Below are 26,106 nucleotides of genomic sequence, written 5' to 3' on the forward strand. Positions count from 1 at the left end.
GAATAGAGGAACTGACTGGAAACTTTTTTTTTTTTCGATACCAAAACCGCCAGGCCCACACCAGCAGGGATCCCATCAGGCCGTTGTTATGAGAACAGCCCCAACAAACAGTCCACCCAAACCAAATCTGTCACACATTTTTGTGCAAACCAGTGGAAGAAAATTAATCCAAAATGACAACACATTGAAGTTTTGAATCTGGTGCCTAATATCGTCTCAGCTCAGCTTTGTGACACGCTTGTGTTGCTACAAAGAAGAATGAGAGCCATTATAGGACCAAATCTTTAATGAGCTTCCTTTCTGTGACCTAGAACCTTTCCTCCCAGGAAGTGTAAGGCATTCCAGTGGAGGACAGGAGGAGTTGACAGAAAGGCCAGGAGGTCTCGTCTTTACAGAGGAGAGGTCATAAAACCTTGCTTACAGATTCTGTCCTTGCCCCCAGGGGCCCCCGTTGTTGCCCATAAAGCTGTGAGGATCATATGGTTGTAATGAAGTGGTGGGAACCAAAGCGACCATTACAGCTCAATTAAACTGCCACCACTGTCTGGTGGAGGCTCTTATTGAAAGAGTAAGATAGGTCACCTTCTGGACTTGCATGGTGTTTGCTGACAGTTTCAACCAGCTAATGTGGGTTGTGTGTGACATCGTCGGTTGCAACAGTCATATACTGCACGCTGATGTCACCTGACCTGTCTGACGGAAATCGCTAAGGTGCTAAAGCAAACATCCTGAGGCCTCTGAAGCAACTTGCTGTAGCTACAGATTTTCAACAGATCAAACGTCACCACCGCTAGGCAAGTGTAGAAATGCAGATAAAGGAATGGTGTTGAACTATCAATGGATGATACGAAGCCATTGCTCAAGTGCTCAAAAGCAACCTATTGTTGTTAATGCCAAAAATCCAAACTGTGCTTTTTGGACAGATTCCAGTGCCCTTCAGTATGCAGAGTGAGAAAAAAAAAGTAAGTCATCTATTTTAGCCCTAAACACCAGTCAGAGCATTTGTCACCATCAACGCTGTCTTTGTCAGGTGTGAAAAACACTCATTTTAATCAGATTTCAAAGAATCTTAAACCCTCCTCCTGCATGTTTCAGTGGTGTCAGCTTCAAACTTCAGCATTTTTTTTTTTACTGATATACATTAACTGACTTTTTTTTATAAACTTATACATCCATACGCACACTTAAGCCGGACACGTGGTAGTGGAATAATAGATACTGAAGGATGTAGGCCTTAGTTTCTCTGTTGTGCGAGGTCCTGCACCTTCAGTGCTTCATAAATACTGAGATTCCACCCACTTTAGATACACAGAGAATATGATTGTAGCAATACTGTTGTTACAGTCATTTTACTCATAATCACATGGAAGGAACACAAGGTCATGAGTGTTTTTAGAAGTGATTGGTTAGTCACTTATCCTATTAGGAAACTATAACCACACTTAAACAATTACAGAACATCGACACTCAGGTTTTTTTTTTTTTATGCGTTTCTCCTTATTTCTTAACATGAGCCCTGCATTACTCATTTTCAAAAGTGACATACTCCAGGGATAAAAACTGCAACTTTCAGTTAGATCTGACAGCTCAACGATGGCTCACAACACACACATCCGAAAAGAATTCACAATTCAGCTTTTCATTCTCGGCTTCCCCTCGAACTCATGCAAACTATCATGTGGCTCTGTTGTTGCTCCTAAAAGGCCAGCAGTTGGGACTTCCTGTTTTTTACACATTTCCCTCTTTTACTGGAAACGCCGCTGAGGCGAGGGAGCGATGATGACAGTGGACTTCTAAACTTTTGAGTATTCTGGAACTTTCTCATTTCCACATTTAGCTATTCTTTACAATGAATGCTTCCTTCCTAAAACAGTTTGATCAAAGCCAGACTACGTCACACAAACTGCCTTTAATCCTGGAAAAAGAAAACCCAGACATAACAGATTTAAAATCACTTTTTTAATAAGACATTACAATGACATTGTTCTGTACATGGTTCCCCCAGTCAAAATAGGAGTAAGAGCTGCACCTCGGGGTGTCTCCAACATTTCACCGGTAGACAGCTCCCTCTGACTGCATGACAGATGGACTCTGATGTAGGGTTACTGTACTTTCGTACTCATGCTACAGATATAGGCTATCATATAATGTCCTAATACTGAGACTAATCAACTGTGGTATCAGATTGAGAGAGCTCAGAGCTGAATGACATTCCTTTGGAAAGATTGAGTCGCGTGTTACCCCCCAAAAAATTAAAAATGTATCCCTACAAGCATGTTTTCAAAGTTACTGAAAGCCTATTTGTTGAATGTTCAGCACAATGATGTATCAAGACATGACACAATAGGTCAATCAGTAAAATATAAAGCCCACGTTAGGAGATTCAAAGGGGGATACAATTACATGTCTGAAGATTTTTTTTCCCCCTCCCTCTGATGCCGAGACCTGTGACTATGAAAATGGTCGATACCATTGAGAAGAAATACTTTCCATCACAGCACTGTGTTAAAAACAAATCTCAAAGTCCTTCACCTTCGCTACATGGGGTTAACATCGTAGAAGAAAAGAAAAAGGTCCAAGTTGAATGCAAGAGTCTGAAGAGCCTTGAAACAAGCTTTAATCCAAGAATGAAGATAAAAATTTCAGCTGCATTAGAAAAATTATACAAAACAGGGAAACGAAGAGGCAAAGGTGGTGATCTCTGTGGCTTTAACATAAGGACCAATTAATTCAATATTCATCAAGCAAGCCCCAGAATAATGAATGTGATACAGGCCTGCTACAGAGTACAAGCAAAGTTGAAGCCAGCAAAACCCAGTTTAAGATAAATTAGTCATGGGGTGACCGTAGTATTAAGAAAATTAATGGGAGATAAATCAACTTTTTTTTTCTTACCCAGACTCATTTTGAGAAGTTATTTGTTACTTGCAATGTTGTTACAGATTTGACCTAAAACAGTCTGCACTCAATCATTAAGATTTGTAATTTGAGGTTAGCCATGTCAAGCCCTCATACAGTCCATCACCTGAGGTCGCACAGGAAGGCTGAACATACCAATTCCTATCTCTGATGCGGGTCAATCCGAGCTTCTCTTGGATTTCGTGTGGCTTCATGGCATCCGGAAGGTCTTGCTTATTGGCGAATATCAAGATGATGGCATCCCTCATCTCCCGGTCATTGATGATGCGGTGAAGTTCCTGTCTGGCCTCGTCGATGCGATCCCTGTCAGCACAATCCACCACAAAAATCAAGCCCTGGGTGCCTGTGTAGTAATGTCGCCACAGAGGACGAATCTTGTCTTGGCCTCCAACATCCCAGACGTTGAACTTGACATTTTTGTAGGTGACAGTCTCCACGTTGAAGCCCACTGTGGGGATCGTGGTCACAGACTGCCCTAGTTTCAGTTTGTAAAGGATTGTTGTTTTTCCAGCAGCATCAAGTCCAAGCATCAATATTCTCATCTCCTTGTTGCCGAATATCTTTGAAAGCATTTTCCCCATGTTGAACTATTGTGCATAAATACTTTGTTCCTAAAGAGAAAATGTCTGATACTGTGTTGATGAGTACTCTATATAATAATCTTCTGCCTTATGGGCTTACTTGTGAAAACATGACTCAGTGAAGAGCATTATGTGAAGAAAAAAAAGTCAAAAATGCTCACTCATGTTAATCCTAACAAACAGTACTCAATGACATGTGATATTGTGTGCGTCCTGTGAAGTGCAGGGACACTGATGTTCAGAGTATCACAGTGTGTGCGGGGCCTGTACACAACATGGCACGATAACACTAAGAAGTTGGCAGCAGCTGTTGCAGGACGTTCATTTTTGTTGCCCAAATCAACATAAAGCTCCCAGATACAGACCAGCCTTTGACGATTAAACCCCGCACAACGTGGACACTTTGTGCTTATAAGGCCCAGACAAATCCGTGGCTCTGGTGAATTCCTCCTGGTGTTTGTGTCTGGCGGACCTCCTCATCGGGTGCGCCCTTGTTCTTTTCACGGGGGAGAAAAGCAGCTTTCTGCGGCTAACACTCAGTCCATAGACCCGGTAACTTCACCGTGAAGGAAGAAAAACCTCTAGGTGACTCAGCAACACATATATCCACTCGTGAAAGTCCAACTCTTGTCCCCCTGGAAAAAAAGATTTGGGAGGAGGGTCAGACATGCCAAATTAGCAAGGTAACGCTCATGGCTGCTAAAGAAGGCTAGCAAGCTAACATTAGCCAGCTAGCCGTCAGCTAACTAGATAATGGCAGTTAGCTGCCGCAAACTAACAATATCCGGACATTAAACACATGCGACATGGACTAAATATATGTCTTACATATTTCTGAGTTGAGCGCTTCATTAAAATAGAAGTAATTTACCTCCTTTCTCCCCCTCCTGCCTCGATAATTACACCCAGCTCTCGTCTTTCTCCTTTAAGTCGAGCTGGTCGCAGTGCTGCTACACCGGAAAGGTGTGGAGCTGCATTCAGCGCCACTTCCTCCCGTCAACTTCATTCAGCTGCCTGCTATCAGCTCCCACCGTCTGTCTGCATCCACAAACACGTCAATAATACAAATATTCATTTAAAATATACTTATTTTATTTCCAACATATTTTACGTTGAACCAAACAGCAATCAATGTTGGATAAGACGCTACATCTGCCTACTAACGAAAATGTTCCTCTCGTTTTGAATTAAACCATAACAGATAAAGAAAATGTAGTGTCAGTGGATATTAAGTAACATACATAACATAGGCTTTATGATGTACGATATCGTGTACGTAGTGTTTTAATGTGATTAAAGTAGCGGTGACCTGCCATATATTTAAAGGGTAACAGCACCCCCTTGTGGAAATGTTAGACTACATCAAGCCATAATAATAATAACTTTTTTTTACAAAGTGCTTTACTGATAAAGCATGGACATGGACATTCAGGGAAAGAAAGGAACAGAGGTAAACGGACTAAACAGGGAGTATAAAAACAATATAAATGCAGATAACAGAAATACATGAGCTACAACAGGCAGGTATGAGGCAGTTAAATACAATGATTAGTTTAAAATGAACCAAGGGAGAACTCAAAAAATAAAAATGAAATAAAACTGAGGGAGAGTTGGACAACATCACATCACAGGCTTTAAGTAGAATGAGGATAAAAGAAGAGATAAACGGGAGATGGAGAAACAGAAAACAGAAACAGACTTAAATGTTAAAACGAGTAGGACAGCCTTTCATTTTGGCCTTTTTTATAACATATGTTTGAAGGAGAGATTCCAATAACTTCATTTGTCATGTTATATATATATATGTATATACACAGCTCAGTCTGTAGGGACGGTTGGGACCCAGAGGGACCCCGTCTTATGTCCCAATATTTTGTCCCCAAAATATGGAAGTTGGTCTGGCAGCTGGAGAGGTGCCAGACCACTTCTTACTCACTGCCAAGCAAGGCACCAAACCTCCACCAGCTCTGGGGCGCATCCTGTGTGTTGCCCCCACACTCTGACATCTCTCCATTAATGTAGGTCCTGTTTGTGCATGTGTGATTCAGGCCTGTGTGTGTGAAAAGCATGTCTTTAAAATATCGCAGTGTAAAAATATGAATTTCCCCTCGGGATTAATGAAGTTTATAAAGAAGTAAAAAAAAAACTAACACTAATCCATAGGTTCCCCCACTTTTTACTTCTTGTCATATACCCCTCCGGTCCCCCATTTATTACACTGCAGTTTTTCCTCATTGCAAAACAAATTTTGATCCATAAGACCATATGTGTCAATGTTTCTTTTAGATCATAAACTTCTTTCTTGAGCTAATGAGTATCACAATGCAAAACTCTATTACTGTCTTATGACATTTACCAAAATGGGAATGGAATTAATCTGAAACAGATTAGGGTGTCATGGAATGTGGCTTGTGTTTAGAGTAATGTTGGTTTCTTTACTGCTCTGACTCTTCTTGTTTTATATCAATTATTAAAGAGACAAGTCGTCATTTTTATTGACCAGCAGATTGTTGTGGAATGAATCACAGGATATATCAAGAATGCAGTCTTTTAGCACATCTTCAGAAAAAGGGAGACTGACCAAACATAGTGGAACTGTGAAGAAGCCCTGTCCTGTTATCTAAATTGAGTACTCGTCTGAACTTGTATTTTCATTTTATTAGACTTTAAGACAAAACATTCATCTTGAAATAAATACATTTTAATCCAGATTTTTTTGGTGGTTAATTTCCAGGTACAATTGTATTTTCTTTTTTGTAGTCAATGTTCTGGTATAATTTTTATTTAAAAATTCCCCAAAGGCACCTGTTTTCTTTTGATTTGAGTTGGTGTCTCGCAAGTTAGTTGCATTTTAGGCCACCCCCCCACAGTGACGTCAGAGTAGGTGCTCTTCCATCAAGCGGCTCAAGGGCAAAATTATCGAGGGGTCCTTCTAGAGATATTGAAGACTTGTGGGCTTCCCACCAATCATTTTTTTAATATGGAGTTACCCGTAGTTTTTGTCAAATCATTACTTTGGGAAATGCGTTTCTATTAACAGGAAGGAGAAGAAACGACGACGTTGGCGTGTTTCAGTGTTTTGTGTTTTGTAGCACTTGAAGACCACCGCGCTTTGAACTGTAAACGCACACATTTAAAGGAGCCAGAACAGGTTAACTCGTACGTCGTCATGGCGGACTCCAGTTTCAACAACCTGACATCTCTCGCCCGAGCTTTATCACAACCAAAACTCGACCTGCTAGAATCGACAGATGTTGGTTATCCACGTAATTTACCGCTGCATCCTGCCCGAAGGAGAAAGTTATCAAGCTGTAACTCGATAGAGTCCATCGAGCCGCTGACTTCACCGAGCGCCTCTGAGGCGCGCGTGCTGGTAATCAACACTGGAGGAACCATCGGGATGACACTTCATGATAACGGTATCAACAAGCTAGCCCATCTTCACTTCCACAGACTATCTGAGTAGAGAACCTATTTATAGCTTATGTTGGCAGGTTCGGCTCGTTTCACCTTTTACTTACTTAACTACTTAATGTGAGCATGAGGCTTGGGAGTAAAAACGCCGCGTGACTACCAGTTCACCTCAAAATAGTCCTGCAGTGCATCTAAGTAGCCTCACTTCTGGACCAGGCTAGCAAACATGAGCAAAGTCTCCTTGTTGACTTGTGGATCTAAATGACAAATGCATTAATTTTTCATTTGATTGACAACCAGCAGCTCGTTTATTGTTTGAAAGTGAAACATTATATAATCATAAACTATATACAAAGGCAACACAAATATGGCGAAATGTGTGAATCCCCTAGATATACGGTATGATGCAGTTGGAGCAAAACAACAGATTCCTTCAATGAATAACCAGATGTTGACATGAGGTGTTGGGAAACATCTGGGGCATGGGCAGAGGCAAAATAGTCAAAGGTCTTCTTATCTTCAGCAACAGTTAGCACAAATATCTATCTGACATCTCTAATATATATTTGTTACAATGGAGTTTACTTCTTACTGTTTATACTTGTCTGTGCAGATATTTGCTCTGTGAAACACATTTTCATATGGGAGGTGCAATATGAGAGGTGCGGTCCTTTTGTCAATATTTTCTGTGTTCAGGACCTTTATTCAAATATTTACTGTTTTTACTGTGTTTCTTTGAAGAAATGCTGCTAGTTCAAAGCCTCGAGCTGAATCCTGTTTGCTTAATCGGGGATTGTCTCACACTGCGAAGACTTATAGGATTTCCATTTCTTCACATATGGCTCTTCATCATGGTTGTCAAATTCTCTGTGAAATATCTTCATACCCTCTTCTGATGGAATTTGACTAAGTGGATTTAGTGAGTTGATTTGTGAACATGGCTTTTACAGATGACTTCAGGTCTGATGCTCATTTGACTGTAAGCAGTAACATGTCGTCACTTGTTGGTGTTCGTTGACTGGGAACAGTAACACAGCTGCCCTGCAGCCGCAGTGAGGCTGAACGGCAGTTGTGTTGTGTTTTTACATTCATGAGACATGTGTTGAATGAAACGGCATAAAAACTATTCATGCAGCACATTCAACAATGACAGCTCTGACAACGACCACTAGGGTTCAGTATGAGACTGATGTGTGTTCTTGAGGGGATTATTCATGACCCCTGTGTAATGTAGTTCTACATTTGTACTGATTAAAAATACCCCCGCTGATAAAAAGCTTTTAGATCTTACACGTATCCCTTTCTTTTGTATTCTTTTCACAGTACTTGCTCCAAAAGCGAATGCCTTTGTGAAAGGCCTGCGCAAGTTGCCCATCCTGCACGATGAGCTGTATGCCCAGCAGACCTGCCTGTATGAATACTACGGATCTGAGAACAGCCTGGTCCTGCCGTAAGCACGCCTCCCTCAGACAGCACATGTCATAGCTATGATTCATCCGTGATTTTGATTCCTTTTTCCTCATTGTCCATCAGATGGGCACTTCATGTATCTGTAGTATCTTTTAAACACTGTGTTATAGGTGATTTATTTTGCAAACTGTTTTACTTTTGATTCAACGGAAATCTTATTGAGCTTATAAAACACTTTAAATTGTTTTTATTTAACTTTGCAAACACAACTTCCTGTTAAAGACATGTTTCCAAGCAACCTAGTGTTGTTGTTTTTTTTTAGAGTTCTTTGAAGTTTGATATGTATAGTGAAATGTTATCTTGTAGGAAAACATTGACCATACGAGCACGATTATCACCGAGGCAGCTGTACTGTTTGATGATGTACTTGTATTATTTCATACTCGGGTGTGTTGGTGGTTTTCCCGTCTTCTTAACAGTGCAAGATGAATTTCACAGAGACTGAATGGAATCATCTCATTCGCCGCCTAAGAACAATAACCATTTTAATGACTCTAAACTGCTTTTGTCACTTTAACAGGAAGCCAACGCCTCATATGGACCATTTATATCATAGGTGATGTAGCACTGCTAGCATTATGTGGGTGTGTTTGCCTGACAGGAAATGCATGCCGACGTGGCCTTTGTCAATAGGAGAAAACACCAGGAAGGCTAGGAGAGCTCCGAGCTGTTAACACTAACTCTATTAACCCTTCACCAACAGCCGAGTTCGCCCAAAGTTTCTTTAAGGTTAAGTTGGTGTGAAGTTGCTGCCTGCCTACTAAAAAACAAAAAAGCGAGAATAATGTACTCTGTCGCATGTTTGGAACATGTTGTCTCAACGTCTGGTGCGAGTGCTGCGGAGCAGAGAGAGCGGCGCCCACCAGCTGATCAGCAGCCTCTGTCAGGTTGTAACCTTCAGTAATAGAGGGGACACTCTAATAGAAATATACCATTAACCCCCCTCCTTCTCATCGACTGCTACAGTGAGAGGTGCTGGATGGAGATGGGTGAATGGTAAAGATTTGATATCTATAATCAGGCAGGGAAGGACTGTTCAGTGAGTCTTATTAACACAGTGAGTGTTTGTTAGTAAGACCTCTATAAATGAGCATATTTATTTGACCTTTTTTTTTTAGTTTAACTTTTTAATATTCGCTCATCCTTGAATGTGTTCATAGTTAATGGCAACATAAGAAGTCGACTCATATGCAAGTCCAATGAGCATGCTAACGACGGTGTGCTGCCTGTGTTGAAGGAGTGAATTAGTTTATTGATTTATTGAAAAGCTCTACTCATGTTCGGCTGAGAGGCGGCAACACAAGGCCGTTTGCCCCCACCCACCATTGAGTCCTTACCTAACACACACACACACACACACACACACACAGCGACAACATGCACACCATCATACACAGATAATCATTATTCTTTAGCTATGAGGCATCTTAGCGTTGGTATGCTAATGCTTAGCTTGGCTCCACCTCAAGCTCCCCTGCCAGATAGGTTTATAATTGCTTATTTAAATAGTGTTTTCTTGTGGCACTTTGGCTTTAAGATTATCAACAACATATGTTGGAGGGTCCTGTGAGGATTTAAGGCTAATTAGAGGGGTGTCTGTAGGACCCCTGGTTGGGTGGACTGGACCATGCGAGATCAGCCACCTGCTGTTCCATTCAGCTTCGATTTCTCATGTAACGAGACTGTTCTATGGTAATGTGTGTGTGGAGGAGGGGGGGATTGTCCCTCTCTGTTTTCTTAAAAGAGAGATTTAGAAAATCTCTCCAGGGCTGCTTAGCCAGTCGTGCCTTACACAGAGAGTCGCAGGAAAATGACTCATCATGTCATCCTTGTGTGTGTGTGTGTGTGTGTGTGTGTGTGTGTGTGTCCGGTTTTACCTTTATTTACATAAAACAGTGGAAACTTCACAGAACTGAAGGACTACACTGTGGAAAGAAAAACAGGCCAGTTTTAAAGTGGTGATCTATTTATCTGCCGTGCCCCTCCCTTTTATACTCCTAATGTGTGTGTGTGTGTGTGTGTGTGTGTGTGTGTGTGAAACAGGTTCTGGCTCCCTGCTGCTGAGACAGAAGGCTTCACTAAATAGACTTTGTCTCGCTTCATAAGTCAGCTTGGTTTTTCTCGCACTTCCCTACTATTCCTTAAAGCCACTTCTCAAATGTAGCCAGAAGGTGTTCTAACTTTTTAAATGAAGCACAATGAAGACGAGTAATCTTTTGCCACTGTGAAGATAATCATCATTTAACCACGTGTCCTTTATGTTCGAGTGTGTACTCTAACAAACCAACTGGCTTGTTTTGGTGTTTGGTCTGTCTTCTGAAAGTCATGGATAATTCTCTTCCTCTTGCAGGCTGGGTAAAGACAGTAAAAGGATCATCTACAATATCTTAGAGTACAGCCCTTTGCTGGACTCCTCCAATATGACCACGGATGACTGGGGAAGAATTGGAAAGGACATTGAGGTACTTGACCCCATTTTTAGAATAAAAAACACACTGTCGTGTTTTAAAATACTCGACATCCAATAATCCCGTAACATTTATAAAGCTTATAAGATTCATAGTTTAATAGATGGGGGGAAAAAAGATAATTTAATAAATGTTTTATTTGATCCTTTCTGCGTCCGACTCCAGAAAAACTATGAAAGCTACGACGGCTTTGTGATCCTTCACGGTACAGACACTATGGCTTACACAGCCTCAGCCCTGTCCTTCATGTGTGAAAATCTGGGCAAACCAATCATCCTCACTGGCTCACAGGTAAAAAAGCTGCTGCCATTTAAGTTTAACAAAACAAAGTGACATAACGTGTGTGTGTGTGTATTTACTCCCCTTGATGATCAGCTGCGTTCTCTCTTCAGGTGCCCATCTATGAGATGAGGAATGATGGCAGAGACAACCTGCTGGGGGCGCTGCTGATCGCTGGCCAGTTTGTCATCCCTGAGGTGGGGAAGTGGAGATTGCACACACACGGTGCCCTTTCTACAAAGCATACCACTACAGGAGTTATTTGGCAGCCTCATAGTAAAAACGCACACCTAAAGCTCTGTATGATCTGAGTTGTGGATTTTTTCCAAACTTCCCTTCATTGCAGTTCCTAAATAAAATGAACTGCAATCAAAATTACATAAATGCTTTTGATAACAAAGATTTTTAAATTCTAAATGGTAAGGTAATAGAAGAAATCCTACATTTCATACATTTACAAGTTCTGAGACATACACTGTGTTCTTAAAAGACAGACCTGTTGACGGGTAACAAAAGCTCTCTTAAACAACCCGTATGATCAGAATACCTTCGAAGGATAGTGTTTCGCAATGCTGAACAACAACTACCTGAACAGGAAGAACAGTCAAAGGTGTAATCTGTTCTGTCTTTGTTTCATGTTTTGCGTTGGGAGGCATTTTCTTAATGAGCGACGTGCAGTCCTTCAATGCACGTACACAAGATGTATAGTGTGGTCGGTCAGGTGATGTTGAAGGGATCATGTCTTTGTTGAACAGCAACTAAAGTGCATCAACCATGTCTTTGTCTCTCTTCAGGTTTGTCTGTATTTCTACAATAAACTCTACAGGGGAAATCGTGTGACCAAGGTGGATGCCGGAAGTTTTAATGCCTTCTCCTCTCCTAACTTGGCTCCTCTGGCCACTGCTGAAGTGGATATCACAAGTAGGCCTGTGCCGAAATGCATCTGTGTTCATCTGTGTTCGATCGAAGTCGTTTGAAAGTAAAGATCCGTTCTCACACGTTCTCTTTCTTTAGTCAACTGGGACACGGTGTGGAGGGCCAACACCACGGCAAAGTTTCAAGTCAGAACCGAACTGAACCGGAACGTCGGCCTGCTGAGGCTTTTCCCAGGAATCACTTCAGCCACTGTAAGTCACTCTGGGTCATGTTCCTTACATTGTTGCTTTCGTTGTGGTGGTGGATCTCCACAGCTTTTCAAAGCATACATTTCAAGTTTAATCTTCAGTCATTCTGTTATTGAACGGTATCACACCACATTATATTCAGGCCACTGATGCGTGTCGGAAATAATGAAACTTATGTTGAAAATCTTGACATTGTTTTCAAACATAACTGTCTGAGCCAAACTATTGTTTTGTCTAACTGTAATAAAATAGTTCACTTTAATTTAATTGTGCTATTACCCGTCTTCTGTTACTCTCCCGGTCATGTAAACTGCCATCAAAGCTCAGCCTGGAGAAAGATGAAAAGGAGTTATGGGCTGTGACCAATCACCCTGTAAAGAGGCAGGACTGGCACAGATACTGTAACATTTATCTGCACCTCCCCCTGCAGAGGCTGCTGGGAGAGCGCCTTTACTGTCTCAATCTGCTCCCACTGCCCAGTCCGACGATCAACACTTCCTCGCAGCCTTTAACTGTCTTTATGAGGCATCACTTTGATTGGGCACTAGGCTCTTGTTTGCCCACCGAGAGCTTCGCTGGTAAATCTGCATCAAACATTTCTGCTTATCGCATCAGAAAAATACGAACTGAACCTTGCACTTTTAATGTCACCTTCCTCTCACATTTTACGGTAACTGCTTCGGTCGTGCCAAGTGACTTTATGCTTGCTAATACCTTCAGATTAATTGCTCTCCTTGCTGCCATTTCAGTCATCTGCCTCTCTAGTCATATGCCATGGCTAATGATGTGGTATAGGGCCTCCTGGTGCCAGCCAACCAGTGACTGAGATGCCGGTTGCATAGAAAGCACCAGATGGGCTTTTAGGAGAGTGGAAGGACTTGTGCGTTTGTGAAAGAGGCTGCAGGAAAAAATAACATGGAATACTAATTCTTCAATTTGATTCCAACACAGATGAGCAGCCAGATCAGATGGCCGTAAATTTGGGGAGTTTATCATTGGAAACGTTCTTTTTCCAGGTGAAAGCGTTCCTGCAGCCGCCCATGCAGGGTGTAGTCCTGGAGACCTACGGCAGCGGAAATGCCCCTGACAACCGTCCTGACCTGTTAGAGGAGCTGAAGAAGGCCACGGACTCTGGCGTCATCATCGTGAACTGCACGCAGTGTCTGAGGGGGAGTGTGTCTGCGTCCTATGCCACTGGCAAGGTTCAGAGAATCTAACTCCTACTGACTCACAGCATTAACTGTAATTGTATGGGGAAAATAAACAAAACATATTGTTCCTTCTCAGGTGTTGATGGATGCAGGGCTGATAGCTGGTGGAGACATGACACCAGAGGCTGCCCTCTCAAAGCTCTCCTATGTACTGGCCAAAACAGAGCTGAGTCTAGATGCCAAGAAGAAGGTTTGTGTCTCCGTATTGTGATCACTAATAATCACATTTGTTTTCTTATTGTATTTTTTCTTCCCATTACAAACAGACTGATATCACCTTCTCCTTATCACGTACTACTTACTACTTTCCCTGTACATATGCAGAGTGATTATCACATTATTGGGGGGGGGGGGGGGGGGCTATTGATAATTGGATTGAGTGTTCCACTCTCTGATTCTGATTGGGGCATTTACAGTTGTATTGAAGCCACTTCAAGTAATTGTACGATTATCAGAACTCGTGTAATAATAGCATCAACATTCAAACTAAAAAGTGAGGCGGTTGTGTGTTTGCGTCCAGATGATGGGTCAGAACCTGAGAGGAGAGATGAAAGCGGACATAGCAGGCACGAGGTTGGCTCTGAGCGACAGCCGCTTCATCCAGGTCATCGCCAAGAGCCTCAGCATCAGCTGCAAAGAGGTGATGGCACCGCCTCGACACTGACCTTTAAATCCACCAAACCATAAATTTCTGCAAAGTTTGTCACAGAGCTGTAAGATTTGAAATGCGAAGCAGCTTTCTGATAAAAGTTGGGGGGATGTCTGCAGGAGCTGGAAGCGATCCGCGACGCCCTGACCCCCTCGCTGGCATGTGCTGCTGCAAAGATTGGAGACATGGAGGCTTTAGAGGCCCTAAACGAAATGGTAAGTAATCCGGAAAATAGCTAACACTCAACACAAAAAAAGAGAGGAAATTTTAAGAGCAAAAATAATCATAAATATGAATGATCCAGATCCAGACAGGTCTTTAAGTGATAGGACTAGAAACCTTTGAAATACACCAACATGTTTCAGCTCATTCCTTCTTCAGGGTGTAGTGACTCACTGAGTTTCAGACCATCCTGAGTGTCTTGACCTGGATCATTTTCACCAAAGTTTCCCTTTAGTATTTCCTTCTAGAAGCGCTGATTGTTCATTGGATACCAGAAGCGCTCCTGTTGTTTCTTTTTCTCACACATGCTCAATGTTTGGGTGAAAAAAATCTAAACTTTTTTTTTTTTCGTTCCTCATAATAGTATTTACTAACACAATGGTGTATATGGGAAGTGTTGTTGTATCTACAAGTAGTCAAAATATCCATCATGCCGTTACAGTTCGATTTATCTGCTTCTTGATGTCACCGAGCGAAACAGTTTTACGTCAGCATTTAAGCGTTTGCCTCTGCCTATCTTGATGGTGCTCAATTTTTGAGTTCAAAGCATTCAGGTAAACTGATTGTTCGCCTTGAACAACATGTCACGTTTCGGGTAGGAAAACAGGGAGGGAGGACCCAATTGCAGAAACTAAAATTTATTTAACAAAAGGCAAAACAAAAACTAAATCCAAAACGTCTCGAAACACGAGTGACAAAAAAAACACAAGAAAAACCAAAATCCAAAAACCACGAGGAAAAATCCAGGGAGACAGGGAGAAGAAAAGCACAGGCCACGACGACATACAAAAGACATAAGACAATGATCTGACAAGAGGGTAAGAACACACAGAGACTATATAGACAGGGTAATCAGACACAGGTGAGACTAGTCAGACAGGTGAGGACAATCAGGACCTTCAGGCATACAGGCCGAAGTCAGTTCAGATGGGCGGCCAGGAGGCCGAACAAACACAGGGGAAAGTTCTGGGGGACGGCCAGGAGGCCGAGCAGGCACGGGAGAGAGTTCAGGTGGGCGGCCGGGTGACCGGCCCGTAAAGGGCAGGACCACCGGGAGGACGTCAGTTGTCGATGAGACATCGTCAGACGTCGGTCGGACCGCCGATGAGACGTCATTGGGCATCGGCCGGACCACCGAGGGAAGCTCAGGCGTCGGCCGGATTGCAAAGGGGACGTCGTCCATGAAGTCAGCTCTCGTGTCTCCTCGGTCGTCGCTCCTCGGATCAGCCTCCTCTCTCCTCAATCCTCTCTCCTCCGTTCGCTATAAGAGCTTTGGGATGATCCTCAACATGGCGGCTTTGGAACTACTTCCGGTTCGGCAGAGGACCGAGGACCGAGGAGACTGCAAATAAGGGACTTGGGATCCATCCCAGAACACTTACAACTACAAAGTAAAACCTGACACCGAAAAAAAACAACCTAAACCAGATAATACAAAAACACCAAAGACTAGACTTAAAAACACAAGACAGGAAATAAACTAACAGGCAACATAGGAGGACACAGGGAAACAAGGCTATGAAACATTAAAGCACACAAGGGAAACAATCAACACTAGAAAACAAATAGAACACTAAGGACAGAATGAAAATTAAAACAAGATGAAACAGAACCAAACCATGACACAACAAGGGGTTCAGGGTCAATCCTCCTGCAGCGAGAGGAGTATTTGAAACACACAGCCAAACGAAACATGAGGTCAGACTGGTAAGGCAGGCCGAGAGTCGCTCAGGCGGTCACGTGGACTCGTCTGTTTACCGCTTGACTGATGTGTTTGGATTGGCCCACAGTTTCCACACACTTGATCAGTTATCAAAGTTCAATGGTCTAATCACACTTATTGTACTGCTATGTTTTAATAGGACAAGCCTGGTGATATTCCATCTGTTATAACAGAAAATAAAATAAGACTCAAACACCGTAATGCGTTTGTCCAGCTGTTCGTACTTTTAGAAAACATAGATCACCAGTACAGACAGATTAGAGACTGAGTTGTTACCTTCATCAACTTGTAGCTTTCTAACTAGAAGAATGTTTTATTGTTGTTTGGGATTATGTGGAGCTGCAGATTTGTTGCCCTGGTGTTTACAGTAGAGCAGCGGATTCCTTCTTAAGCTTTAGCGCCTTTAGCTTTGAGGGTAATTCTTTTGTAGGATTCATTCATTTTTGTTCTTTGGCTCCTTATTTTTTTGGCAATAAGAATAAAATCAATGATGTTTCCCGCTCGTCATAGGGCAGCAACTTGTGTCTGGGAGACTATGATGGACGTACACCTCTACATATTGCCGCCTCTGAGGGCCACCTCAAACTGGTGCAGTATCTACTTGGCCATGGGGCTTCAGTCTACGCTAAAGATCGCTATGGTGACACGCCTTTATGCAACGCTGTACGCTTCAGGTAACCCCCTGCCTTTATTTCATCAATTAGATTTTATGTGTTTGTTTTTTTGTTTGTTTTTTTCATCTCCTAATGTAACTATGTTGGTTTGCAATCAGAACATTAAATGTTCCCTTTTGGCTGTTTGCAACAACTGTGTGTTCCTGAAAATCTGTTGTTAATGGCTGCTATAGAGGGGACTTCATTAACTGAGCTGCTGCTAGGAAGGGAATGTGGCTTCGCTTAAATGACAGGAAGGGAGCAGCGCCTGTCAGAGAGGGGGGGCTTAAACCAGGGGAGCAGCTCATGATGGAGTTTAGAGGCCAGGCAATAATTATAAACTAATTAGGCTAATTGTGAGCCAACAGTTTAGACAGTGTTTGTTTTTGCCAAAGCAGTTGTTTTTAATTTCTGTCTTTCAGTGACATTGCTCTGAACGTCTACGAGGGAGAAGCCCGCCACGCTTAATGTTTCAGTTCTTGTGCTATGTTGAGCCTCAGGGTGAAGACGTTGTACTTGTGGAAACCTTGCCAACTGGCTGTTGTTCTATTTAACGGCTGGCACTGCGAGTGTGGACTTGTTTCCTTTGCGATGCGAGAGGTGACGCGCTTCAACGCAGACGCCCGTCGTTACACTTCCTGTGTTCCACAACTTGGCCTGATTTTTTTCTCTTCCCTCCCTGTGTTTAATGAATCAAAACCAACTCATAGACCTGGAGATTTAAGGAGCAGTCAACATGAGTGTCGCACTCTGAATGTCACGCAAGCAAGCCTGCTTATTGCGCTTCATCCGGAATGCCCATATAAGGTGTGGCACGAAGCAAAGAGAACGAAGGCTTACAGAACAAGATGTGGGGAGTGTCCTCTGAACCAGTCCTACCAACCTGCTCCCAGTTTCACAGATAAAAGATACTGGCTTCTTTACCCACAACCTAAAGGTCCTTGTCATAGTTGGTTTGGCTTCAGCTCTGCATTCCTGCAAACAATTCAACTTCTAATTGAACTGTTTGGCAACCAACCTTTTAAATAGCAAGCTCCGCCATTACTGAAAGTCGCTGCATATTAGTTACCTGACCTATTTCCTGATCCCCGCAAATGTCACTGCAGGTGACTCCAGCCTTGGCGGTTTATTGCATTGGTTAAGGAACATGTTCGCACATGCTAAACCAAAATCCCTGACACAATGACACTGAATGAAAGTCCAAACGTAAACGTCTAGGATTGATAGATAGCATTAAACCTGAATGTATACAGACAGTGTATTACCTGAGTTTGGTTTTTGACAGGATTCATTGAGATAATGATTTGTATTTAAAGCTGACTTTACCTCATGATACTCTCAAAGTGTTTTTACTTTACATGTACGGTTAGGAATAAAAGGTCCTGTTGCATGTCCTCTCACTACCTCAGGCACAAGGAGGTTGTGAAGCTGCTGAGAAAGACGGGTGCGCATTTCTCCAGAGACGAGTTGGAGGAAGCAGGAACAGAGTTGTGCAGGTAAGACACGCACACACAAAAAAATCTCCAAACAATTAAACGCCATCTACAGTAACAGATTTCTCAGTATCGCAGCCATTCTCAGTAGCCCATCCTACATAGTTGATGCAGGTACAACCAGTTGTCTCACTGTTACACAAACTGTAGGAATGCTCCCTGGCTGCATAGCTTCAGATCTTCTCTGCATCTCTAGCGGCAGCAGGCGTACCACACACCGGTTCGACCTTAGTATTTATCCAACCGAGACACCCAACTGGTTTTGTCAGGACGTTTCCATTTACAGTTTCAGACACACGCCTTTAGTTCAGACACCACTAGCATGCCTCTGTTAAGATCAGATCAAAGCATGCTGTACGTCATAAAGCCCCACTTTATCAGCATTCCACACCAATTCCAGAAAAGTCCCTATAAACAACAATTGTCCTCCAATGAATGTGAATTTTGTATCATTTGATTTTTTTTATTATAAGTGATTTTGTGAAGCTGTGTCTCTGTTATTTCTTGTGTGTAAGTCTGGCAGCCATTGGTGACCTGGAGGGCCTGGAAATCTGGAGCCTTGCAGGAGCTAATCTGAATAAACCGGGCTACGATGGACAGAACGCCATTCAAGTGGTGGGTTACAGGACGCCCCGTTTGGACAAGGCTTTGAAAATGATAAAGAGTAGCAACCCCTTCATATTTATTCTGTTTCCCCTCCTTCATCCATCACAGGCTCGATCTGTCGGGAAAAAAGAAGTTGTGGCATTTTTGATGCAGCTGTTAAGCAATAAATCCAAGGTGAGCATTCTACCTTTTTGAAGCTGCGTCAATGGCTTATTTCTCACAGCTTCACCTTTTATCTTTTACCTCTACTGTCTATACAATCAACATCCTTCTCTGACTTTAATTGCCTCTCACTTACATGTTTGTCTTGTTTAATTTCAGGCAGTGTTTGGTGAATTTAATGAGTGTGATGAATATGATGATGATGATGAGGTAAATGAGATGTTGTGTTTGTGTGGGTTTCACATATTTTCAGTGTTGAGCATGAGATCCCTCCTAGCATGATGCTTCGACTCTCAGTCTCCTTTGTTCAGATCCCCTTGTGCCTCTCATCAATCCATCCTTCTACGCACCCACTTTATATGTTCCTCATCAAGCGCCGTGTGAATCGTGTATCCCAGCATGCATTAGAGGGGTCCTAGTCTGTCATACGTCTGTACATGTAAACACAACAAACACGTTCCCATCCACAATGAAACTAGTGCTGCTAATTCACACAGCTCCCTCAGGACACCCAGGCAGACACCGAGAAAACATCAAACTCCACACAGAAAGGGTTCTGTGGGCCTTGTCGGGGTTCAAACCAAGGACGTTCTTGCCCAAGGGGCCCGTGTGCAAAACTTCAAATAACACAAAGATAATACACAGTAAAGACAGATAAGGTCTCAGAAGATAGAAGAGGATTTTTGAAGAGCCTAAGAGGATGTTTTCAACCAGTATAATTCATCAATTAGTTTTAAACATTTTTACTTTAAAAACATTCATTCAATTGTTTATAATAGTTTCATCAATCAGTGTAACTCACGTTTACGGGTGCTTCATTGAATCCGTTCTTATTTTCAATATATCAGCCTGGTTGGGTTTTATAAGCAACATACTCGTCCACCCTCTGAACAGAATTGTTTCAAACTGTGCAGTAAAGTCATTGGAGTCCTGAACAGAATAAACAGAACTAAAAACAAAGGACTACAAATAGCCTCGAACACCTGTTACATGCTGCACACTCACTGTCAGGACGGAGGTACATTTCCCCCCTCTTAAAGACACATTGAGCCAGGTTTAGCTTTGTGCTCCCTTCAATAAGACTTAACGCCCCTCCCAAATACAGTTAGTTATTGAATGATGGACATTTCTCATGATCGGTCTAACGTGTTTTTATTTTGTGATCTTTTAAACGCTACATGAATGTTGTCTGCTTTTTTGTTTCATGTTTACCTCCAGTAGCTTTAAGTCGTGTTTGCACTGCTGCTTTTACACAGAGGAAGTTCTCAACTGATCAATAAAGGGAACAAAAGCCTCAACTGTTAGTGACTTGATTGTGTTGCTTTAAAGCAGAAGTGTTATATTTTTAGCTAAACATGCCTCAGGTGTTGGTGTTTTTTCAGAAACAATCAGATAAATCTGATCTGTGAATGCTAAACCTGTGCCACCTGCTTGTCACAGGGCTGACTGGTGTGATTTTGCTTGTTTGTTGTTCATGAAAAGAAGACAACAGAAATGAAGCCTCACACATGTTCATCTCCGATCCACACTCACTTTGTCACTTTATGTTTTTGTAGAACGGTGAAGTGATTGAGTTCACCGCTACTCCAGGAGGATTTTGAGCCGATTATACCTCAACCAACTGGAACCGTCCTCTGTGGAGATCCGCTCCATGCCAGGCCTTCCTCCACACGTCGTCCTCTTCAGTTTAACAGACTCACTTTCCCTTTGAATGTCAGCACAAATCAGAATCATAATCATAAAATCATATTCGAAGCCATCACTGCTCATGTTTCCCTCCAACATCTTTTCAAAGCACAACATTGTTTTGGGTGCAAAGTTCCCAAAAAGGCAATCACCAGACAAACGTATTTATGATTGTTGCACAGTGGTATATGTATGAGAAAACACTATTTTAATAAACAGACTGTGACGTCCTTGCAGGGAACTTCAGGTGAACTTCACCTAATCTTTCAAATGGATTGAGCCGAAACAAAAGCTGACAACTGTTACATGCCTTTATAAAGAAATGTATCTTAATATAGCAATAAATGTTACTACAGGGTACATTCACTGATTGTATTTTTACACTTTAAGGTAATGCAATTGAACATAATCGAAACATAAGTTGAATTTAAGATGTTTTTCTTTTAACCATATGGATTATTTTATAACTGTGACTTTCAGTAAACCTCTGCCTGTCAAGAATAGAATCTCCTCTGCTCAAACAGGAACAACAAAAACCAGCAGCTAAAGACTCATCCAGCCTGTTTCTTCTGATTGCCGAGCTTGAAAAGTCGCATTTCTCCCTTTGAGATGGGAAGGGGAAAAGCCAGACTATTGTTCGAGTGAGATTAAGAAGTAAACCTGCTTCGGTTTCTGTTTTCTTGTGTATTTTTAAAAGTCTTCGTTTATTTACTTTTTTCCCTTTCCTGTTTATCTCTGTTGTGAAACATGTGCAAAGTGTTTCTTCTGTTCAGTGACATCATTTCTGTACTGACTGAACTTCATTTATTTTACACCTTAATGTTATCAAGTGTAAAGAATCATCAACGCTGTTTTTGTCTCGTTCATCCCAAAGTGTCAGATGGACATCTGTTTTAAAAACTGTTGGATGGTCAGTTTCTCATAAGGGAAAAAAAAAGCAGCAGGAATAAATATTGTGTTTCACAGCAGTGTCTTCTGTGATTGCCTCCGTATTGCACCAATCCATGTAACAGTGCATCCTGCCCTTGGCTGAAGATTCATGTGCACCTCTGATTCGACACGGTTTTCTCTATGAATTAGTGCACAAGCTACCAATTGGTAGAGGTCATTTCCCTTCGTATGCACAGTTCCTTTGTGTTCTGTGCAGCACTGTGCCTTGAATAATAATTGGATTCACTGCGTCTGCTGAGGAGAAATTCAACATGAAACCCACACACTGAGCTTGTCTCACACCTTTATTAAGACCACAAAGTAAATCCATGATAATCAGTAAACTTAAAAGACATATGACGTGAAGTCCATGTGACTTCACGGCCTGCACTTACAGGTATTCGCTATCTGTGTCTTGAGGGCGGCAGCTCCATCGTGCTTAACCCAGCTCGTCCGGTCAGACCAGCATGGGCCTCATTCCTCTCTGAATGAGAGACTTGTATGAACCTAACCCTAAAACACTATATAAAGAGCTCCTAACTCTGCAGTCTCTCAGTCTGAGCAGGGATAACACAGGAAACACCATCGCGAAAGGCCAGAGCTTAGGCCTACCTCCTCCAGGTGAGCACCTTCACATATTGTAGATGATACCTTGCTTGGCTTTGACTTTGTAGATTTTCTAACAAACTGAAATCCACTGTAGTGATGTGTTAACTCACACTTCATCATTTCAGGAGACTAATTCTCTCTCTCTCTCTCTCTCTCTCTCTCTCTCTCTCTCTCTCTCTCTCTCTCTCTCTCTCCCTCTCTCTCTCTCTCTCTAACAGTGCGTATGATGGACGGACTTTGCCCTGAAAGAGTGTGTGGTCTCTCTGATTAAGTGGTTCTCAACAGTTCAACAGTTCTTTGAGAAAATTGTGAAATGTTTAGGACCACTTGACCAGTCAGACGAATGCTGTCAACCAGTGGAGGCAAACGTGCTACCTTTGTATGGATCTCTAAAGGAAAGAAAACATCTCCCAAGACTTCTAATGACTATACGACAAGCACTGCCTGATTTCCTGCTGACGTTTCTCCGTCGTCTGCTCTCATTGTGCCCTCTGGTGTTACAATGACAACTGCAGGCCAGGTTCTGTGTGTAAAGGGGGGGGGGCGTTCTGCTGGCACATGTACAGATTTTTATAGCTCTGCTGCTGCACCTTTCAGCTACTTTACTATTGTTACTATTCAGAAGTACTGATTAAAACAAGTCAATAAAAACTCATTTGTCTCTGTTGAATCCTGTATTGGGCGACGGTGGGCTGTATAACTGCAGAGATGGTCGCTGTCCAAAGTACTGAACCTCCCCGCAAAGGTTAATTTAACGGAATAACTGCAAGTGCTTAACTTTAAAAAAAAAAATCCCAATCTGCCTAACATCAAAGTGTTAACCAAGTGTTAAAAAAGGAACACGTTGGAGTTACGTGCCTCTGCATTTAACCTAAAGTTCTTGAACTTGTTTAAGTTGGACTGCAAAATTCTTAATTAATTCTATACACACTCATTTGCACTACCATCTCTTGTTTTTAGCACTACTTTCGTGGGAAAACCTGATATAAAGCCTCAAGAGCTGACACAACTCCAGCAAGAAAATCCGTCCGCCTTCCCCCAATGGGCAAAGGCTACTTTATGCTGCATAAATCATTCATGAAAGCACTATGCACCGATTATTCCCCCTCTCCTCTTAGACATCCCCCATCTCCCCTTTCCCTTTGATCTCCTCCATGCGCCAAGAACTATCAATATTTGCTAAACGTTTCTCACAAAGCCTGTCCGTGAAGCTGCAGAGGTCTCAGGCAGAGGAGAAGACATTGGAGAGGCTTTAATGAGATGCCCAAAGCGACTCCTCTGTACGTGCGCGAGGGCAGCAGATGTAGCAGCACGTGCAGTCTCAGGGGACCCCTTCACCGACTGTCCTCGGAATTTCATCAGCGACCAGGGAAGGACCCAGACCCAGATCTCCTCCGATGGGGAGGCCAGGGTGGGTGACACACGTGGTAAATCATCTTTACTATAGATTGTAATTATCGGTTTGCTGACAAGTCCTTCCCCCCTCCCGTCACAACACGTGTGTGTATGCTCGGGTGATGAGTGAAGTGATTTGCGAGGTGTTTGTGGGATTAAAAATAAGTTATTCATTTCTGGAATATTTATTGTTTGCCCTCTCTGCTCAGCTGTCAACGCTTCATTATTTGCACGAGATATTTAATCATGTCTGACCTGTTGAAAATAAAAAGCTAATCAAAAGCACCCAAACTTTAGCTATTCGATATTGTTTTTTCCCCCCATTGAATCATCACTAAAAGTCATCATGTCAAAATAGTTTATTGTCCTCTGGGGAGAATTAAAAACATAACCGTGATTATGTCACATGTACTCAGGATTTGATTGAATCTCATTTAGGCCTAAATAAAATCTATTTGAAGTTCTCAAACAGTCCTATTCCAAAAACACTGGTTTTTGAGTTGCCACAACTGAATTTGAATGTTGCTCAGTTCGACCTGCTATATATGAATTATGGGTGCTGCACAATTTGCCTCTACCATTCAATCTGTGAGATAAATTGGTGAAGGCTATTCATTGCGTATCGATTAGCAATCATGAGCTGAGTTTCAGACATCCGATGCTACAAACGGCTGAAATCATCGTGCTCTTGAGGGTTTTATACAGTGTAAGAATATTATTGCAAACCATATAGATTTTAATACAGACAAATATATTGAATATATACTTGAATTGAATATATATCGATATCTATAGATAGATAGATAGATAGATAGATAGATAGATAGATAGATAGATAGATAGATAGATAGATAGATAGATAGATAGATAGATAGATAGATAAAGATTGATTGAAACCAATGAAGAAAGAAATAGAAAACTGCCGTCACTTAAAAAGTTTCTCCTCTGTGGGAAATACATTAATAAGATTCTAAACCAACGCAATACATTATACAAGGCAGCCTACATGACTATATAGCAGATATAAGGTGAGCTATGATGAGGTCATTACTGCGTGCCACTCGGACTCCCTATATGAATAGAAGAACATTACAGGAAATATGCCATTAGGGGTTATGGCCAGGATTGTCATTGCGTTTTACATCTTCTTGTGTGAAGCTGACAACGACGCACCAGCAGATTAAGTGTGAGAGCAGGTCATCGTTAGAGAGGGAGAGAGAGAGAGAGACTCAGAGAGACACAGAGAGACACAGAGAGAGAAGGGATGATCCAGTAAGTGACTGAGAGAGAGGAGGAGAGAGAAAAAATGGGAAGGAGGGGGGAAGAGAGACGCTGGAGAACAGAGAGCTGCAGACGCTCAAGGTGCTACTTCGCTCTCAGACCAGCTCGCGCTCAAAGATCAGGGCACGAGAAGCCTCAGGGTGGCTTTAACTTGTCTCACTGGATGTAAACCTTTTTCTTTTTTGCATGCCTGATGGATTGTATAACTTTATTATCTTCTCGGAAAACTGGAAATCTAAGTACTGATTTTACGCACACGTGAGAGTGGTCACCGTGACTCACTGGATGTCCGGATTAAAACACCTTGTGGATCTTTCTGGAGGGTACGAGAGAAATAAATTAAATGGATATACAAATCAAATAGGTTTCCCGAGGAGTGGAGTGTATTCTAGGCTACACACGCAGCCCACATGGCTATGCCAAACTCATCGGGGTCTCCCGGAGCCGGGAAGCCCAACCCCAACGTCATAGACCTGGGGACAATCTTTGTGGACTCCGACATCATATTTGGCTTTACAAGTCACCTGCTGAAGAGGAAAGCAAAGGTAAGAGTTCCCTGGATGGATGGTGAAACATAAGATTAAAATAGGTCTTCCTCCGTTTGTTTATGATAAAAGGAAAAGATAACGGAATAGGCAGTTGATGTGCGCTTGACGGCTCCTGTCCGGTTGTCAGGAGCCTTGAACAGCACCTCGCAGCATCCTTATCCACGATTTCTCGCAAAACGTCCTCATTGGTCATGATTCCTTATCACATTTTTGTTTATTTGAACACTTGTGCACGTTTCTGCATGAAAGTGACTTTGCCAAAGATGAACTTTTATAAAGAAAAAAATAGATCCTGGCATAGAGCCAAAGCACCATTCAGGGATTAATAATTAGATTTTGATGAAAACTCCGAATGTGTAGATGTGATTGGTTATTTTAACACTTCTATCACACATCTATGACTGGCAGTTAGTTTAGTTTTTAGTTTCCAACATACAAATAGCGTTCTGAAGCTTCCAAAGGTGTGCAATTCCACGATAAAAAAAAGTGCTTTTAATGACAAGAAAAAGCTATTTGAACCTTTACACGTTTAATTTGAACGCGTTAGGCTACATCCTCATAATTTGTTCAGAGTTGAACAAACCTGAGGACAAAAGATTTTGTGTCCCCATAAATAGCCTCGGTCGTTTGAGGGCAGGAAAAAGAGACAAACTGTTTCAGACTCAGAGAACAGCAGCTCATGT

The 26,106-nt window shown here is 42.1% G+C and overlaps 3 protein-coding genes across 5 annotated transcripts in view; 2 read left to right on the plus strand and 1 right to left on the minus strand.

The window, feature by feature from the left end:
• Positions 1–1,944: 1,944 nt before the first annotated feature.
• On the minus strand, positions 1,945–4,657 carry arf6b (ADP-ribosylation factor 6b). The gene is made up of 2 exons (XM_079369331.1): positions 4,372–4,657; positions 1,945–4,135 (listed from the first exon to the last, which is right to left on the minus strand). Exon 2 carries the CDS (start codon positions 3,498–3,500, stop codon positions 2,973–2,975), a length of 528 nt encoding a protein of 175 aa, XP_079225457.1. The 5' UTR covers positions 3,501–4,135; positions 4,372–4,657; the 3' UTR covers positions 1,945–2,972.
• A 1,712-nt stretch (positions 4,658–6,369) lies between these two features.
• Positions 6,370–21,625, plus strand: aspg (asparaginase homolog). Of its 3 annotated transcripts, XM_079369328.1 has the most exons (18): positions 6,370–6,919; positions 8,238–8,364; positions 8,905–8,940; positions 10,735–10,846; positions 11,018–11,143; positions 11,245–11,328; positions 11,926–12,052; positions 12,146–12,258; positions 13,272–13,457; positions 13,543–13,656; positions 13,987–14,106; positions 14,235–14,330; positions 16,571–16,734; positions 18,123–18,209; positions 18,722–18,821; positions 18,921–18,986; positions 19,134–19,184; positions 20,531–21,625. In XM_079369328.1, exons 1-18 carry the CDS (start codon positions 6,670–6,672, stop codon positions 20,573–20,575), a joined length of 2,004 nt encoding a protein of 667 aa, XP_079225454.1. In that variant the 5' UTR covers positions 6,370–6,669; the 3' UTR covers positions 20,576–21,625. The 3 variants fall into 3 exon arrangements, with proteins under 3 accessions (XP_079225454.1, XP_079225456.1, XP_079225455.1); XM_079369330.1 differs by lacking the exon at positions 19,134–19,184; XM_079369329.1 differs by lacking the exon at positions 8,905–8,940 and having other exon boundaries at positions 6,371–6,919.
• A 3,660-nt stretch (positions 21,626–25,285) lies between these two features.
• kif26ab (kinesin family member 26Ab) overlaps positions 25,286–26,106 on the plus strand; it is a gene marked incomplete at its 5' end in the record, with an annotated part of 72,069 nt that continues 71,248 nt past the window's right edge. The window contains one exon of the mRNA XM_079370370.1: positions 25,286–25,420. Coding sequence (XP_079226496.1) covers positions 25,286–25,420 — 135 coding nt within the window. The remainder of the gene's footprint in view (positions 25,421–26,106) is intronic.

The sequence above is a fragment of the Symphodus melops genome (genome assembly GCF_947650265.1).
Source record: "Symphodus melops genome assembly, chromosome: 19".
Lineage (NCBI taxonomy): Eukaryota > Metazoa > Chordata > Actinopteri > Labriformes > Labridae > Symphodus > Symphodus melops.

Bases quoted from the DNA above. Each gene is read 5' to 3' on its own strand.
- arf6b (XM_079369331.1), bottom strand. From the start codon at position 3,500: ATGGGGAAAATGCTTTCAAAGATATTCGGCAACAAGGAGATGAGAATA.
- aspg (XM_079369328.1), top strand. From the start codon at position 6,670: ATGGCGGACTCCAGTTTCAACAACCTGACATCTCTCGCCCGAGCTTTA. The intron at 13,458-13,542 runs GTTCAGAGAATC...GTTCCTTCTCAG, and splicing joins CGTCCTATGCCACTGGCAAG to GTGTTGATGGATGCAGGGCT. The intron at 18,987-19,133 runs GTGAGCATTCTA...GTTTAATTTCAG, and splicing joins TGTTAAGCAATAAATCCAAG to GCAGTGTTTGGTGAATTTAA.